This window comes from Rissa tridactyla, chromosome 1 (assembly GCF_028500815.1).
Source record: "Rissa tridactyla isolate bRisTri1 chromosome 1, bRisTri1.patW.cur.20221130, whole genome shotgun sequence".
NCBI lineage: Eukaryota > Metazoa > Chordata > Aves > Charadriiformes > Laridae > Rissa > Rissa tridactyla.
In genome coordinates, this window is record NC_071466.1 from 106795067 (window position 1) to 106811344 (window position 16278).

At 41.3% G+C, this 16278-nt stretch overlaps 1 protein-coding gene across 4 annotated transcripts in view; it reads left to right on the top strand.

Moving 5' to 3' along the window:
- Positions 1-16278, top strand: part of APP (amyloid beta precursor protein) — a 224378-nt gene that overhangs the window by 144862 nt on the left and 63238 nt on the right. For all 4 annotated transcript variants that reach the window (XM_054183121.1, XM_054183112.1, XM_054183103.1 and 1 more), the window contains 2 exons: positions 7106-7239; positions 15905-15979. In XM_054183121.1, the coding sequence (XP_054039096.1) occupies positions 7106-7239; positions 15905-15979 (209 nt within the window). The remainder of the gene's footprint in view (positions 1-7105; positions 7240-15904; positions 15980-16278) is intronic.

Here is a 16278-nt window from a genome sequence, read left to right on the forward strand (position 1 = left end):
GAAAGCGTGACTGCCAAGTTCTGGCTGGGCATGGATAGGCAATGTATCTTGAAGCTCTTACATGGAAGGATTCTTGTATGAGAAAAATTAACTTAAACCTAGCTTAGGTGGCAAGTATCGACATTAGTTAAGACAATAGATGAGGAATAATAGATTTATGGTATTATTTTTTATTTGTCCCTCCAAGAAGTCTCTGTGAGGGATTTCACTGAACTCTCTTTCAAGCTGCCTATTGTTTTGATGCCATACCAACTATTTAAATGATAACATATCAAAGGAAGATAGGATCAGTCTTCGCAAAGTGAAGTTCAAGAAGGAATGTAACTTAAACATGTGATTTCTCTATCTCAATGCACTCAATTGTATTTTCAGGCCAAGGTTGCTGCGTTGACCTGTAATTATCCTTTGAATACTAGTGCAAGTTGTGAAATATTACATAAACTATACACAGACTTTTATGACAAAGTAGTTTAGACTTGATGAGTAATAAAACCAATGAGATAACCCAACTGTTAAAAAAGGAAAGAGCATCCCTCTGGAACAGTGGGTTCTCTTTCATGTGTTAACTCTCTTCATGTCACCTGTGCCTGGAATCTCTTTCAATTAAACTATTGGACGTTTTTAAACCATGTGCTTTCTAATCCGCTTTAGGAACGTTCATCTAATTTAACAAAATTTTGGAAGCTAAGAGGCAGCTTGAAATGGAAGGTGGAGAGAAGTCAAGTCTCAGAACTGATGATTCTTTTTACTGCTTCAGATGTGATCCCTGAGCGTACATCCACTACTGTTAGAGGGGGAATTTTTTCCTTATTTCGGTACCAATGTGCACTTGTGTTTTCCTGACAGACGAATATATTTTTTTTTATCTAGTCTGTTAGTCCATGTTTTGTGCTTTCCGAGTCCCCACCATTGTAGTCAGAAAGCCTTGTTTTTTATGAAGAACGCTTTACTTTTGAAGACTTTTTGCTGTCGTAATTGTAAAAGAAAATGAGGATAAAGCAAATGTGCAAGATAAATATAACGCAGCTGAATGCTTATGTGAGCAGGCTGAGTGATAAATCTGTAGTTGAAATGGATGAGCCTTAACATCAATGGGTAACTTAATGGGAGTTCAGATTATCGAGCATCTTTGCTGAAAATTAAAAAAATGGGCAGCTGGAGCTGAGTGGCCTGAAGGACAGGAGTACCAGGCTCTCATGATGGTCAGCACAGTTCACTGCTCTGCAGTTACCTTCCAGGCAGGGAGACGTGCTGATGAGCCACGAGGTGGAAGATCAGGCTTCCAGAACTCCTGCCAGTCCAGGGGTGATGTCAACCCTCGGAGCACAGCAGTACTGTCTATTTGCCCCCCAAAAACCCTAAAAATAAACCAGCAGCAGCCGCCTGCCGCTTACAGGTAAAACGCTGAAACTGGCAATGGGTCTGCTTGTCATTCTCACAAGGTCTCTGTTGTGCTGTTGGCTGTGGGAGGAACTCTGCCCTCCCTTTATTCTTTAATTGTAGACAGGGTTCAGAAAGTGATCTTGGTGACAGTGTGTATGAAGAGAAAGTAGTTAAAAGTGAAAAGGAATGGCACTTTACCTGCTGGTCCCCCAGCTTACAATGCTAAAAATCAGAATAGTTGTCTCAATAATGCAGTGGATTATAATTTATATATAGTATGTAAATAGACTTACTGTTCTGTGCCCCAGAATTAGTCTCTACTAGAAAGCATACCATTTTGGCACACACTTTTCTCCATGTAAGAAGCTGTTAAGTTTAATATAACTTAATTATGTAAAAACTCATCCTGGTACATCCTTTTCCCTACATTTAAAATAATGGTAATTTTCTACAATCTTAGATAAACCTTTCCCAGCCTTTATTTGTCTTGTAGCATTCAGTTGGTAATTTGTGTTTTGTAATAAAAAGGTAATCGTTATTTTCCTTCCCTGTTGTTTAGGTTCTGTTCATTGGTTTTGCCACCCTGCTGTAAACAGAGTAGTTTATTCTCAAAAGAATGGGGATACCGTCTTGTAAAAACAGCTCGTTTCATAAGGTAGCAGTAGCAATAATAGAAACCCTTCTTGCGAAAGATATTCCACACGCCCTTGTGATTGTCGGAGGTGGTATAATTAGTTGCGATCTTAGTCAACAACTGAAAGCTTTGATCTTAATCCTTCATTAATGAGGCAGTTGCGTATGTGGAATTCAGAGGCAATGAATGCATCCACTGAAAACTACATTGTAGTTGGGTAATGCTCTCATTTCAAATGGTTTCCATCTTATATGCAACAGCCGATGGCATTTAGAAAAGGGACATCTACTAATCCTTTCACTTCATATGAGGTTGGTGAGTGACTGTTCTTTCTTTCATTCACTGGAGAGGCTGATATGGATTATTTATTTTGTGTGAAATAGTAAAACAGGATCTGGGGGCATATTGTTGCATTTTTCTTGCCTTTTTTTTTTTTTATTCTGCTTCTGGTCTTCTGATTCATAAAGATTGTTGTTAAATAGAAAAATGTATAGAGCACAATTTGACTGTATTATTGAACCTGTGTCTCCAGGAAGGTTAGGATTTTAAAGTCTAATAGGAAAAAAAAAATGCGTTTGGGAATTGACAGGTAAAATGAGTGCAAACGTGAAGAAAATGTCATCTGTTACTGCATTTCTTCCACACCTGTCAACACACACTTTTTGATCAGTTTTCATGCAGTAGTAGAATGGGTTACCTTATAAAACAAGCAATGCATAGAAAATGAAACCTACTTCTAAGAGCAGACGTGGTCAAAAAATGAGATCAGGCTGCAGATTTTTAAGGAATCCTCACATTTAACTGATGTCTGACCACATGTTCCCAATTTACTATGAGAAAGCATGCAATACATCTCTAGAAATAAAGTTCCCAAATGTATTGGAGTGCAAAGGATAGGTGCCGTCAGCTGTGAAGAAATTTTAGAATGTTTCTGCTTTATGTAGAAGAAGGGAGAGGCTCAGTGTTTTTGTAAGTCTCTTTTTTTTTTTTTTTTTTTGCGGGGGGTGGGGGGGGGACAGGGAGTGTAGGCTGTTGGTTATTGTTATGTTGGAATCATAAGGGTTTTTTAACATACTGTTGATAATTATGTTTTGTTTTGTTTTTCTTTTAATACTGGATGGAGAAGTTGTCACAGTCATTTGCAGGCTTTGTAAATACAGGAAGCAAAATCTTGTATGGTTATTTGTTTTTAAGCAGACTCGTTGTTTTTTATCAGAGAAACATTTCTGATTTCAAATTACCTGAATAGCCTACCACTCATAAAAAAGATTGCTTCTGAATCGCGGTTATAACAGAAAGCGAAAACGTATATGACCACTTCATCTCACCTTTCAGGATTTTCATAAACATATGCCCGAACTTCTTCGTAATGAAAATTATCCCTATTCTTTAAGACTTTAAACCATGTCTCTGTTTGCAGGGTGAGATGTGGTCGGTGTTGGTAGGTTGGTTGGTCTCTGTGACCACCAGCGGCTGAATAAATGTTCCAGGAGCGGTTGGCAGGCTGGGTCATTACAGATGGCTTTGTGCAAGCTCGACCTGCTCCGAAGTATGCTGGGCATGGACCGGTGCCACTTGCAAGCAGGGAGGGAGAAAACACCTGTTTTTAGCCCTTGCTTTTGTGCCTGTTCACTGGACGGGTTTCAGAAGGAGATGCTGAAGCAGGATGTTTTCAAGGATGCTTTTGGGTGAATCAACATATCTTTGCATAAGTTGTTTAAATACTTAATTGCACTTAAATACTGAAAGTGGGTGGCTTATTTCTGGTCTGGATTTCCAGCCTTATTTCTGCCTACCTTCGGTTTCCAACCGTCAAACCTCAATTGCTTCTTTCCGGTAAAGCTGTTGTCAGAAATCTTTTCTCAGTAGAGATTTTCTAGATCAAATTAGTAGTCCACTCCCTGGTGGCTGAATGTCACTTGATGGAGCTTCTTACTGTGAGACGGGTCCCCCAAGCTCCCATCAGCCCACATGCCCGTTTCCAAACCCGCTTTCTTTTTGGGAGTGCATAATGGAGAGCCACGTGTGCTGTTACATTGGCCTTTTGCAGAAGGTCAGGGCTAGTGGCTTTCTCCTCCTACGCAGTATTGCTCTTCATTAGCATTACCCCCTTCAGCGTTAGCTTGAGAGAGCAGGTTGCGGTCGGACATCAATGCACTGCCTGCATCCTTTTCCCCTTTCTCCTAGGCACAGCCTGGCTGTCTCAGGCATCCAGGTCCGTGGTGTTTAATGCCCGGTCTTTGTTTGATTTGATTTTGCACAGCTTTTGGAGAGGGCTGGGTGCTGTGACATCCTAGGCACCAGGCGCTACTCTCACCTGTTCAGAAGCGCACCAGCAAGCATCCCGGTGGGAAGTCAGCATATCACCCAAAAATCCGGGCCGTAAAGGCTTCGTGTGTGAGCCGGGAGCTTTTGAAAATCCGACCTTGAATGTACAGGTGGCTTAACTGATCTCAGTGCAAATGCTGGTGACCTTTCTTCCTGTTCAATGAATTAAAGGTTAAATTTGCATAATTTATTGGACAGTTATTTAGATTGTCACTTCTTTCCACTCACATTTGTACAGACTTAAGTTCAGTTAAAAAAAAAAGAAGCTATAAAAGATGGAGAAGGACGACGAATGCACTAGAGCTCTTGCCCATTAGATCTTCTGTCGCCAAACCCTTCTGTGTCCCGCAGAGGCAGCGATGGAGGGTGGTGGGCAGAGGGGCAGCCTCTTCACACGGGGCCGATTAAACCGTGGAACTCATTGCCACGCCAGATTGTGCGTGTTGAATCTCATGGAAGTTTTGAAGTGGCGAAAAAAAAATAAAATGAGAGCGTGGAAGGAAGATCCAGCAAGGCTAGTTAAACATTGCAAAAGTGTATTTACTGCTCTTGCCTGGGGGTGTTTGGTGAACCCCTGTCAGGAAACAGGGAGCCCAGAAGGGTTGGCCTTTGCTCACTCTGACACTCTTCAATTTCTTCCTGCTTTGAAATAAAATTTTCTTTTCATTTTCTAAATGGAATTAAAATGTACTATAGTTAACTGCAGCTTCAGGAGAGATAAAGATTAAATTAATTCGGTGCTTGAGAGATTAAAAGGCAAAGATATTTAGAAATACTTCTGAGCATTACAGAAATGTTTTCACTCAGCCTGAGCTTTGGGTGATTTGTTTTTGGAATTTCCGTATACTGGTTGTAGCCTTTCTGGCAGCCAGCACTGCACTCCACCACAAAGCACGTTATCATTGAAGATGGGGTGTTAAGCGTTTAAAAAGATAGATTTTTCTTTTTTTTTTTTTGTGCTTTTATAACAGTATCAGAGACTTTAAATTGTCTGAAGCTGTGAGAGTAACCCCTGAAAATATTAAGAGTTGCATTCTATTTTTGGGGTTTTTTGTGGCTCGTCAAGAAGCTTATTTGTTCCTGTTTGATTGTTACGGTACTTCAGTAATAAAATTTACAATTTTACAAAATGTAAACTTGTAATTAAATATTTATGAAACAAATCTAAAAATGGTGGAAGGACTGATAATTTGTACTGCCTATGACTTCTCAATTGGTTTATTTTTGGCTGTTCATAAATTTATTTTTTTTTGGTTTGAGACAAGCAAGGCCTTTCCATTGATCCAGTGAGTAACTTAAAAATCCATTGTGCAATTTATGCCAACAGCAGCCAAAATCATTCATGCCTATTGCAGAGAACATGTGGAGATACCTCAAATGCAGCCATATCCAAAGGCTTTCTATTCATTTTGGGGCATTTTGTTTGTTTTGCTTTTGGGTTTATACATCTACGGTAAAACTGGAGGAAAAGGTTGGATTTTGGTTTAAATTTTTCTTGAAATTTGAGAATGTATTTCATTGGGACTAACGCGTACTTCTAACTGATGCTTTTAGGGTTTTTTTTAAATAATTTAACATAGATGTGTTTAGATTTCAACTTGCTTTGGGGGAAATATTCATGAATAAATATTGGTTGTTATTACTCAGTCTGATCTTCAGATTAAACTTTGCTTTTGTTGAAGACATTGAGAGATGTTTGGGGTGTGGGAGGTTCCTGGATTGTTTCCTACCTGTATTAGTCTATCTACTAAAACGTATTAGCTCTGTAAGTGAAGTTAATTTTATAATAGATGTAGTCAAATGCATTTTACAAAATGTCCTGCGCAACTATGTGTACAGTCTGTCTTTGACAGAATTTTTAAACTAACTTTGCAATTGTTGAACTAAATGTGAGCAGGGGAATGAAACTAATTGCATAATAAAATACCTAGGGATGATATGGTTGAAATAAAATAGTTGATCGTCATTGGAGGTGATTTTTTTTAAAATTGCTGTTACGGCCCTGGCACAGAAATGTTAGTCTAGTTAGTGTGGGGGTTGTTGGATGTCACTGCATAGGGAAGGAACTGTTGCTCATTTTGCTTCAATTACCCCAAATGCAAATCTTTCCAATACCAGTGTGAGAGTTATTGTTTAGTTATCCAACAGGAATGGCTAGCAATTAGTGCAAGCTTGCTGATTATTTCCAGCATCCGTGAGGGGTTTACTTAATCAAAGTTTTCACAAATGAAGTAAATATCTGTGAGGCCAAACTGTCGCTAAGGGAAGGATTTGAGGTATTTCATTAGGGTACTGTGGGGTCCATAGGTGCTTTAAAATGTATTTGCATTGGCACTCGTGTCTTACAGTTTACCTTTTAAAAATAAACTCATATACAAAGCATGTAACTTTGCAAAGGGCTTTCTGCTGGCTTATGTACTCTAGTCATTGCTGGGCTGGTTTTTCCTTGGAATTTTTCCTTTGGCAGCAGTTTCTAACCTGTTTGAATAACATTGCTTTGCTCGCTCTGAAGAGTTTCTCCTGATTTACAAAATGGGACAGGGGGAAATCTTTGTATATTTTTGTATGTTTGCTATGTGTAACATATCCACCTAACCCACATTTTTATATCTTTCTGAGGTTAAATTAATGGCTTTATTCCGATGGAAATTAGAACAGATGTTTATTACTTGGTCTGACTAAATTTTACCTGTACTAAAGTAGAATTTTTCCTTTTCTTTCCCCTCTCTGCCCTCTCCCTGCCTCAAAATTTTACCTCAGTCCCTACCACAGCCGCTAGCACTCCTGATGCTGTTGACAAATATTTGGAGACACCTGGAGATGAGAACGAACATGCCCACTTCCAGAAAGCCAAGGAGAGACTTGAAGCTAAGCATCGTGAAAGGATGTCTCAGGTAAGGGGAGATTTCTTTCTTCCTAAGTGTGTGAGATTTGTCTGTCAAGTCATAAGATGCTCGGGATCCTTCATCTTCTCATTTCCCAAGGCTTCAGCTGGCATCCCTGCCTATTTGCAATGCTGTAAATATACCATTTACCGCCTTTCTGACTCTGTCTCAGAATTCAGCTGGCTGGGGAATACATTTGTGGTTGGGTCACAGCTGCAAGCATAAGTCACTACAGTTGCTTGTGTAAAAAGGAAAAAAAAAAAAGTCTGTTAAAAATTGCTCTCATCTTTGTGGAAGAATGTTTGGTTTGTGAGATAATTCTTGTTTCTGAGTAAAGAACTTGACCGCTGTATTAGTCGTCCTTCCTGTGCAGCAGCTGAGGGAGATGATTGCTTGTGGTTAGCTTAGTTCTCTGTGTGTACACATACGCGGCCGTGCCCTGGGGTAACATAAGATTACGTATGTTCATCTAATGGTCTTGAGCCCCAAGGTAACATGAAATGCATTTAAAGACGAAGAAAAGAAGAAAAATTAGTGCTTTTGAACTGAACCAAAATCTAACTGAATCAAGTCTTTTCTTTCCTCTAACCAGAAAGATTTGTGTAGCCTGAAACTGTACACTGTTTTTAATCCTGTTGAACAGTAAGAGATGAGCTATTCACTCTCTCAGAAATAGGGTTTATAATAGCAATGCCAATAAAAAATTGTCACAGTTCTGCTCTAATAACAACAAAGTAGAAAAAATAAGAGGTTTAAAGGAAAGCCTGTGGTGCGTATTTTTTTAGGATGGAACAACCACAAAAATTAATGTAGTTTAACATGGGTGCACTGCATAGATCAGTGTAGCTATTTTACTATAATTTTTCATTGTAACTTTGTCCCCCTGTTGCATTTTCAGTGTTTATGTGTGTTACTGACACATTAACCTTTAGCTCTGCGCTAAAATGTTAAGAGTAAGCCTGAAATTAAGCTCATAGAACAAATTCAGCGTCTGTTGGCACTGTGGCTATGCCTGTCACTTTTCTAATAAATAGGGCAGGGCATCTTACCTGAAGTAGCCATCTGATGGGTGCAAACTGCATGCGGAGGATAGGACAATTCATAGATGGGAAGATATGTGCTCCCCATCTGCCCCCGCTTGGGCAGCGTTGTAGCACAGACAGGCCGTCTCCTCCTTAAATAGAGAAAATAGTCCCAATTTAATGCTTTTTAAAAAAGTGTTATCATTGCCTTTCCCCTGGAGGATTAACAGCTCCATTAAAACAGCGGGTGGCCGAGGTGGGAGTGTTGCTGAGCACGGGTGCCTGCAGGGAGCCAGCCTGAAGCCATGGGGGGGAGTAGGGAGGGAGGAGAGCGAGGCACCTGCCTGCTGCCCTCCTGCCAAGGGATGCCTCATCCCCATCCTCTTCGTACCCAATTTCCGTGTGCCTGTTGGACTCAGTTTGGCAAGGACAGGCTGAGAATCAGGGAGAATAAAAAAAAAAAGTTGTGCGTGCAGCCTGGCTGTCAGAGGAGAGAGGTTCTGCCATGGCCAGGCACGTCGCGGGGTCGTTGGGTAATGCAGTTGGCATCCCGTTATTACCTCCCCTTTCTTGAAACGGCCCTGTTTAACAAACACCGTAGGACGGGTGTCCTGAAAGTGAAGGGCAGTCAGTGCGAAAGGTAAGTTTTCCTGGAACAGTCCTCAGATTCTCACCGCGGCTTCAGATTTGTCTCCGAAATCCTGCACGCAGTGTCAAGGTTAAGCTCGGTAATTAATGGCAGCATTTGGGTGAACTGTGTGCTTTTCTATTTTCTACAAAGCCGATGGTTTGTGGAAAAAAGAGCTAATCAAACGCACAGGCACCCAGAAAACGTCATACAGAGAGACCGTGCGACGTCAGTGCTGGAGGCCAGCAAAGTGAACTGGGAAAAGCACTGAGCCGTAGCATCAGAAAACTTCTGGGTAAATGCACTGCACATTTTACCATGCGCATTTGGGGCGACCTCATAAATGAAGGCTGTGGTTCAGGGGTCTGACTGAAGATCACGCTGGTGCTGCGCGTGCTCTGCCCTCGTTAGCACATTCCCAGCCATCCTTTCTGTCAGCGCTAATGAGCGTACAGCTGCGGGGTGAGGCAGGTCAGCTCCCTCATCTCACGGCAATGTCACTCTTCAAAAAAAAAAAAAAAAAAAAAAGTAAAATTACCAACTCTGGCCAGTTCAGCAAGCTAAATCAGAGCTGGGAAACAGCAGCGCGATAGTACATCAAGAAAGAAAGATCTTTCATCTTTAATTTGCTTAAGCTGCTTGTGAAATCACAGCTTTAAAGTACATATGTCTTGAAGTACACAGGACCCCTACAGAGCTTTCAAGAAGAGAGTTAACTTACTAAAGTTTTTAAAAATTAGTTTTCCCTTCTATGAGTAATGTACAGCGTTGAGCTAGCCTCTCCTGATTAATAGTTCAAATGTTTATAAAAGATAAGATCTTATGGAGAGGTAGAAAAGCCAGTTAGTATACCATTCTGTGTTTCATTCCTCATGTGAGCTGTGATTTGTCTGTGCCCCATACCACTGGTCTGCTTTCCTGGCAATTTATTTATATTTTACATTTTCTTTAAAAATGTAAAACTAAACTAACTAAATTTTAAATTTTGTTAATTTAGTTAAATTAACTGAAAACCAAATTAACTAAAAATTCATTTGAACCTGTTAGTTGATAAGAACAATGCTAAATAAATTAGTAAGCTTTTACTGTCAATGTTTTTCTCTTAAAAAAAAAAAAGTTAGTGAATGAGAGTCACTAGCTAAGTCCTTCAGCAGCACTGAACATATTTATTAATTTTTATTTACCCAAACAATAGCTCAAAGTCCAGTTCTTTCAAAGCTGTGAGGTGGGGGCATATATAGGAGCAGAAATGCCCTTTTTTTTTTTTCTTTTAAAAAGAGAGGAGATGATCAGTGGTTTTGGAACACGATCAGGTCATTCCTTAATCTTGATAAGTGTCATAATCTGAGATAAATCACCTTATTCACTAAAAACCGATGCTTGTATTTAATAAAGCAGATAGTTGTAAACGGTACGTGATTTGGTGCACACTTTGCATTAGCCAATTAACTAATAAAAAAATTCATATGCATTCTAGTTCACATATAAAACGTAATCATCCAAGGATTAGGGAAGTTTATCATTAAAAAAAATAAATTGAAATTAAATATTTTAATCAAAACATGTCATCGGGGTGAATGCAGATATTCCGTATATCCTCTTTCTGAGGTTTCCCTTTGTTTACCATGAAATTCTGACAACTTGTGGGGTTTTTTCGCTTGCATAAAGGTATTCACATAGGCAGAGACCCAGCTCCTGTTGATGGTTGTGTTGGTTCATAGTTCACAGCTCCTAAAAGACTTTCTTACTGGGGGACACTGTGCTCTTTTTGTACGATGACCTGAGGCACCTCTGGTTCAGACTGTTTTAATCCCTTTTGCTCTTAAGTGTCCATCCCTTTAGACTACAGACCAACCAAAGTTTTTCTGCCTTTACACCTTGTGTGGCACCTGGAGCAACAAGGTTTGTAAACATTCCTAGGCAGTGCTGTAAAGAGAATTACGTTAGCATATAATTTTAAGCTTTTCCCAAGCATTATTAATGCAGCTCCAAATAACAGCGAAGACACATTCCCATACAAACAGGATAGCCATTCAGCAATGCGTGTGTAACCTTTATAAAAGTTTGCTGTTCTCTGACATATAACAAGAGTGAGATTATGCTAACTGATTGCAGGATGCCATAGTTTGGTGCAGTTCTCCTTTTCCTCTTTCTTTTTTCCAGTTTGTTAACTTCTGTACTGCTCCCTCACTTAAATACTTGCTGCTAAGTAGCCTGATGGAACCAGATATTGAACCTTACACAAGGGAGCAGTATATTTATACATTTCTTTCCTCAAACATCTTGTGACGTCCTCATGTCTTAAATTTAATCTTCCTCTGTCTGTTTACAATATTTTAGGAATCACAGCGTGTACAGTGCTTATGATAGGAACTTAATGATGCCTCGTCTCCTAGAATAGCCTTGCTTCTTGGAAGTTCATTTCCAAAGCAAGCATCTGAAAATACTGCAGTCCTCAACCAGCCTGAACAAGGCTGGTGTTATGTTCAGGTTTATTTTGGGGTTTGACTTTTTTTTGGATCATTGTATGCCAATAGTTCCAACATTCTGGAGAGGTCTTCAGCTGATTTTTTTTTTCAGTGCCGGTGGCACTAGAGGCTCATAGAAAGGTTTGGGTTGAAAGGGACACTTTCCACTAGACCAGTTGCTCAAAGCCCCATCCAACCTGGTGTTGAACACTTCCAGGGATGGGACATCCACAGCTTCTCTGGGCAACCTGTTCCAGTGTCTCACCACCCTCACAGTAAAGAATTTCTTACTAATATCTAATCTAAATCTCCCCTCTTTCAGTTTAAACCCATTACCCCTCATCCTGTCACTACTCTCCCTGATAAAGAGTCCCTCCCCATCTTTCCTGTAGGCCCCTTTAGGTACTGGAAGGCCATTATAAGGTCTCGTCAGAGCCTTCTCTTCTCCAGGCTTAACAATGCCAGCTCTCTCAGCCTGTCTTCATAGGAGAGGTGATCCAGCCCTCTGATCATCTTTGTGGCCCTCCTCTGGACCTGGTCGAGTAGGTCCATGTCTTTCTTATGTTGACGGTCCCATAGCTGAACACAGTACTCCAGGTGGGTCTCACCAGAGCCAGGTAGAGAGGGAGAATCGCCTCCCTCAACCTGCTGGTCATGCTTCTTTCGATACAGGCCAGGATACTGTTGGCTTTCTGGGCTGCAAGCACGCATTGTTGGCTCATACTTAGTTTTTCATCTGCCAATATCTCCAAGTCCCTCTCCATAGGTCTGCTGTTAATCCACTCATTGGCCAGCCTGTATCGATGTTGGGGATTACCCTAGCCCACATGCAGAACCTTGCACTTGGCCTGGTTGAACTTCATGAGGTTCGCACAGGCCCACCTCCCAAGCCAGTCAAGGTCCCTCTGGATGGCATGCCTTCCCTCTAGAATATCAACCACACCACTCAGCTTGGTGTCATCTGCAAACTTGCTAAGGATGCACTCAATCCTATGGTCTGTGTCCCCAAGAAAAATGTTAACTAATACTGGTTCCCATATTTCCTAGGTCCCACCATCTCTATCACTGCATGTGGGAGGGCACTTTCCTTCCTTAAAACTGACTGTCAGTTTAGTAGGAGTACCCCCCTTGGTTACAGTCAGGGCTTTTTGGAGAGATTTAATGATGTTATTACCAGAAAAAGTGTCAAGGCTGGAACAAAAGCCCTTGACAAAGGTAGGCATCTTATTGGTATGACTTTGACCTTCTAACTAAGCAAACCTTCAGGCAAGCACCGCTGCTGGTCTGAATGCTGTAACCCAAATGTCTGTCATAACTTTTTCTCTGGCAGATACGCTTCTGTGCTCCAAAGTAAAAAATGGGAGTAAATTCTGCTGTTTTCAATATAATGGGATTTTTGTGCTTAGCATCTCTTTTAATAATGAATGACACTTTCGATCCTTCCTCTTTTCTGCTCTCTGTCCTGTCCAGCCCAATTTCAAAAGGAATCTGCTAGGTACTAAGTCCCGAGTTCCAAAGAAGTTCGACTTTTAAATGGCTTGCTTCTTAAATCTCAACCAGAGGTTGTCATTTTTCCCTGTGCGAAATTGCAAAGCCTTGAAGAGCCGTAAATCTGTGTGCCTTTGATAGGTCTGTGCTTTCAATGAAGGAGAATAGGTTTATAAGTGCATAGAGGCCAAGTTCTGCCTTTTTTTCTGCACATGCGTATTTGGGGAAGGTTGTTTTTTTCTCTGCTTGCCTTTTGGTTTCCTACAGAGTGCTACGTCATATTCCTTAGTCACTCGTAATTCTCTAAAGCGATCACCGGTGGGAGCAGAAGTTTTCTCTGGGTGGTGGCATGACTGCTCATAGATAGCTGTAGGGCAGCTGTATCTTCTGTTGGTTAGCATACACACAGAGATGCTTTCAGCCATTGAAGTCTTCTCAATTGCAAAAAATGGCACTAAAAGCACAGCTTCTGCAATCTTTACATTGAATATTGTTTCTGCAAACAGCCATGTTATCTTGTTTTTTATCACAAGCCATTCACTCTCATTGCACCAGCGCTGAACTCTGAAGCCTGTAATTTACATCCCTCACAATTAGCTGTGTAGTCTGTCAGTTTATCATCCTGCCTTCTCTGCCTTAAAAGGCTTAGAGAAATAAAATAGGCAGAGGTCCGGTCTAGCCAAAAGTCTCCTTATCACATTACCCACAAGACTTTTTTTCATCATATGAATTAGCAGAGGGTTAGTTTGGGGCATAAGGATGGCAAGAGAACTGTTGTTCTGAAAACCCATCAACTGCTCATTAAGAGTGAAAAAGGGTATTAAGCACATGTCAGAGATGTGATTTAAAAACATAAAAGGGGAGGAGGGAGAAGAAAATCATGAAGTTGCTAACCTAGGCCAATGCTCAAGCTTGAGCACATCGTTGTAGTTTACGACTTGAATTAATGCCGTAATTTCTCGGTCTTCTGTAATGTTTTGCGTGGCCAGCAGGTCAAGGAAGGCTATTCTGCCCCCCTACTCTGCTCTCATGAGACCCCATCTGGAGTACTGCGTCCAGCTCTGGGGCCCCCAGAATAAGAAGGATACAGGATCTGTTGGAGTGAGTCCAGAGAAGGGTCACGGAGATGATCAGGGGGCTGGATCACTTCTCCTGTGAAAACAGGCTGAGAGAGTTGGGGTTGTTCATTCAGCCTGGAGAAGAGAAGGCTCCAGGAAGACCTTATAGCAGCCTTACAGTGCCTGAAGGGGGCCTACAGGAGCGATGCAGAGGGACCTTTTATCAGGGATGGTAGCAATAGGACAAATGGTAATGGTTTTAAACTGAAAGAGGGTAGATTTAGATTAGATATTAGGAAGAAATTCTTTCCTGTGAGGGTGGTGAGACATGGAACAGGTTGCCCAGAGCAGTTGTGGCTGCCCCATCCCTGGAAGTGTTCAAGGCCGGGCTGGATGGGGCTTTGAGCAGCCTGGTCTAGTGGGAGGTGTCCCTGCCCATGGCAGAGGGGGTGGGACAAGATGATCTTTAAGGTCCCTTCCAACCCAAACTATTCTACGATTCCTAAAATATATGTCTCCACTCTTCTGGGCTGTTAGTGAGGCCAGAATCTCTTACAGATTAATAATTTCACTGCTAGTGAGTTAATCTGTTTTTACTATGACTGATTTATTGCTGTCTTAAAATACATTCCCAGACTTCGAGTCAAAAGGAAGATGAAAGCAAAATCCTGTATGTTGAGTCAGTCTTGAGTGCAGGTGTCTGTGTGCTGGTGAATTGTTAGGGTCTACAACCCTGTATAGGACTGAGAAGGTATTACATTTCAAGGACTGGGACTTGTAAAAGTCTCCGTTGAGCCCAGGTGTGGTTGTGGTTTTTAAAGGCATAGGCTCAACCACATACCTCGGGGCACCACAAGTGCTCTCCAGTCTGTCCATCAAGGAGCCTGATTAGCAATGTCCAGCATGTGGGAAAACTGGGGAGCCTGAGACGGGAGCTGAGTGGTGAAAGCTCGACTTCCAGACGTGAGATACAGCAGGTCTAATTTGTGTGACCTTTGGTATTGGTCTTGGTAAAATTTCAGCCATGCATGCAGACTCTGAGCTTTCCAAAAATCCACTTTAGAAAGGGTATGTCTGACTATTTCTATTAAATGGTACGAAAGTGTGGTTTTTGGTGAGAAAGGAAGGAAGGGAAATGCGCATTTTGAGTAATTGCTTCTAGGCTCTTCTGTCTTCTTTTGACATTGTGCTAATCCTGCAAATAAACAAGTTGCATGTGTGCATGGCATTCAGTGAGAGCAATTGTTCCGGCATAAAATGTGTTATCTGAGGAGATTGCTGTCTAGGTGTGAAATGATTAAAGTCCCTAAGTAAAACCACAAGAAGGTTTCAGATGTCATGGACAGCAAGTTAAGAGTAACTCATTTGCTGAAATACTGCCCTCTGTTACAGGAGGAGGTGGCCTCTCACGTTGCTGAAAGGAATGGTACTGAAAGTTGTCCTACATAATTTTTCTGTCAGCATTGTACTTGAGATATAAATATATTCTGTTCTTAAAGTGTTGGACACCTATTTCTGGACAAACTGGTACAATTTGCATGTAATTCTTGATCTGCGTTACTCAAAGGCCAGTGATGTTGTCCAAATAAATCTAAAAATTTTCAAGGTACCAAAAAAAGTGTCACCTAGAATGAGTTGAAATTCACTCATTTTGACCAAGGGCATGCAACAGATGGAAGCAGTTTCCTTTCTGTCTGAGATGAAACGGGGTTGGTGTGTTCATCCATAGAGACCTCCACTTCCCTCGCTTGAGTGCTGGTTAATGGCTGTCCTGATTCACAGCGGAGTTGCAAGAGCTTGATGCAATGTTCAGACACAGAAGAACCATCTTTGTTTAATTTAATAACACATTCCTACCTTTGTTAAATGTTGCAACCGCTTCTTTAATAGAGATAAAAGGAGGAGAGGACTATTAAAAGATGACTGTCAGAGTTGCAGTGAGTGGCTGTTGCTAAGCCTTGAGACAAGAGAGGAAAATATGAAAGTCACGCTCCTTGTTTTGTTCGCTAGGTCATGAGAGAGTGGGAAGAGGCAGAACGCCAAGCAAAGAACTTGCCAAAGGCCGACAAGAAAGCCGTTATCCAGGTAAAGGAAAACACAACCTTACCAATGGGGCCACAGTTAAAATACCAAGGGGTGCTGGGTGTGATATAGTTTTAAAACCTACTTCTATGGGGATTTAATGTCATTCCCTGCTCTTGCTGTTGCTATTTTTGCGTCCAGCTGTTAGTGGCTGCTGGGTGTCTCTGTACTTTGCAGCCAGTCCCTGGAACAGCAGTGCAGAACATTGCTCGTGACTGCGTGGAGGGGTAGAATTTCACTTTAATTTAGATTTGCCTTCGGTGAGAACGGAAAACTTGCTTCCCACAGGCCCCTTTCAAAAT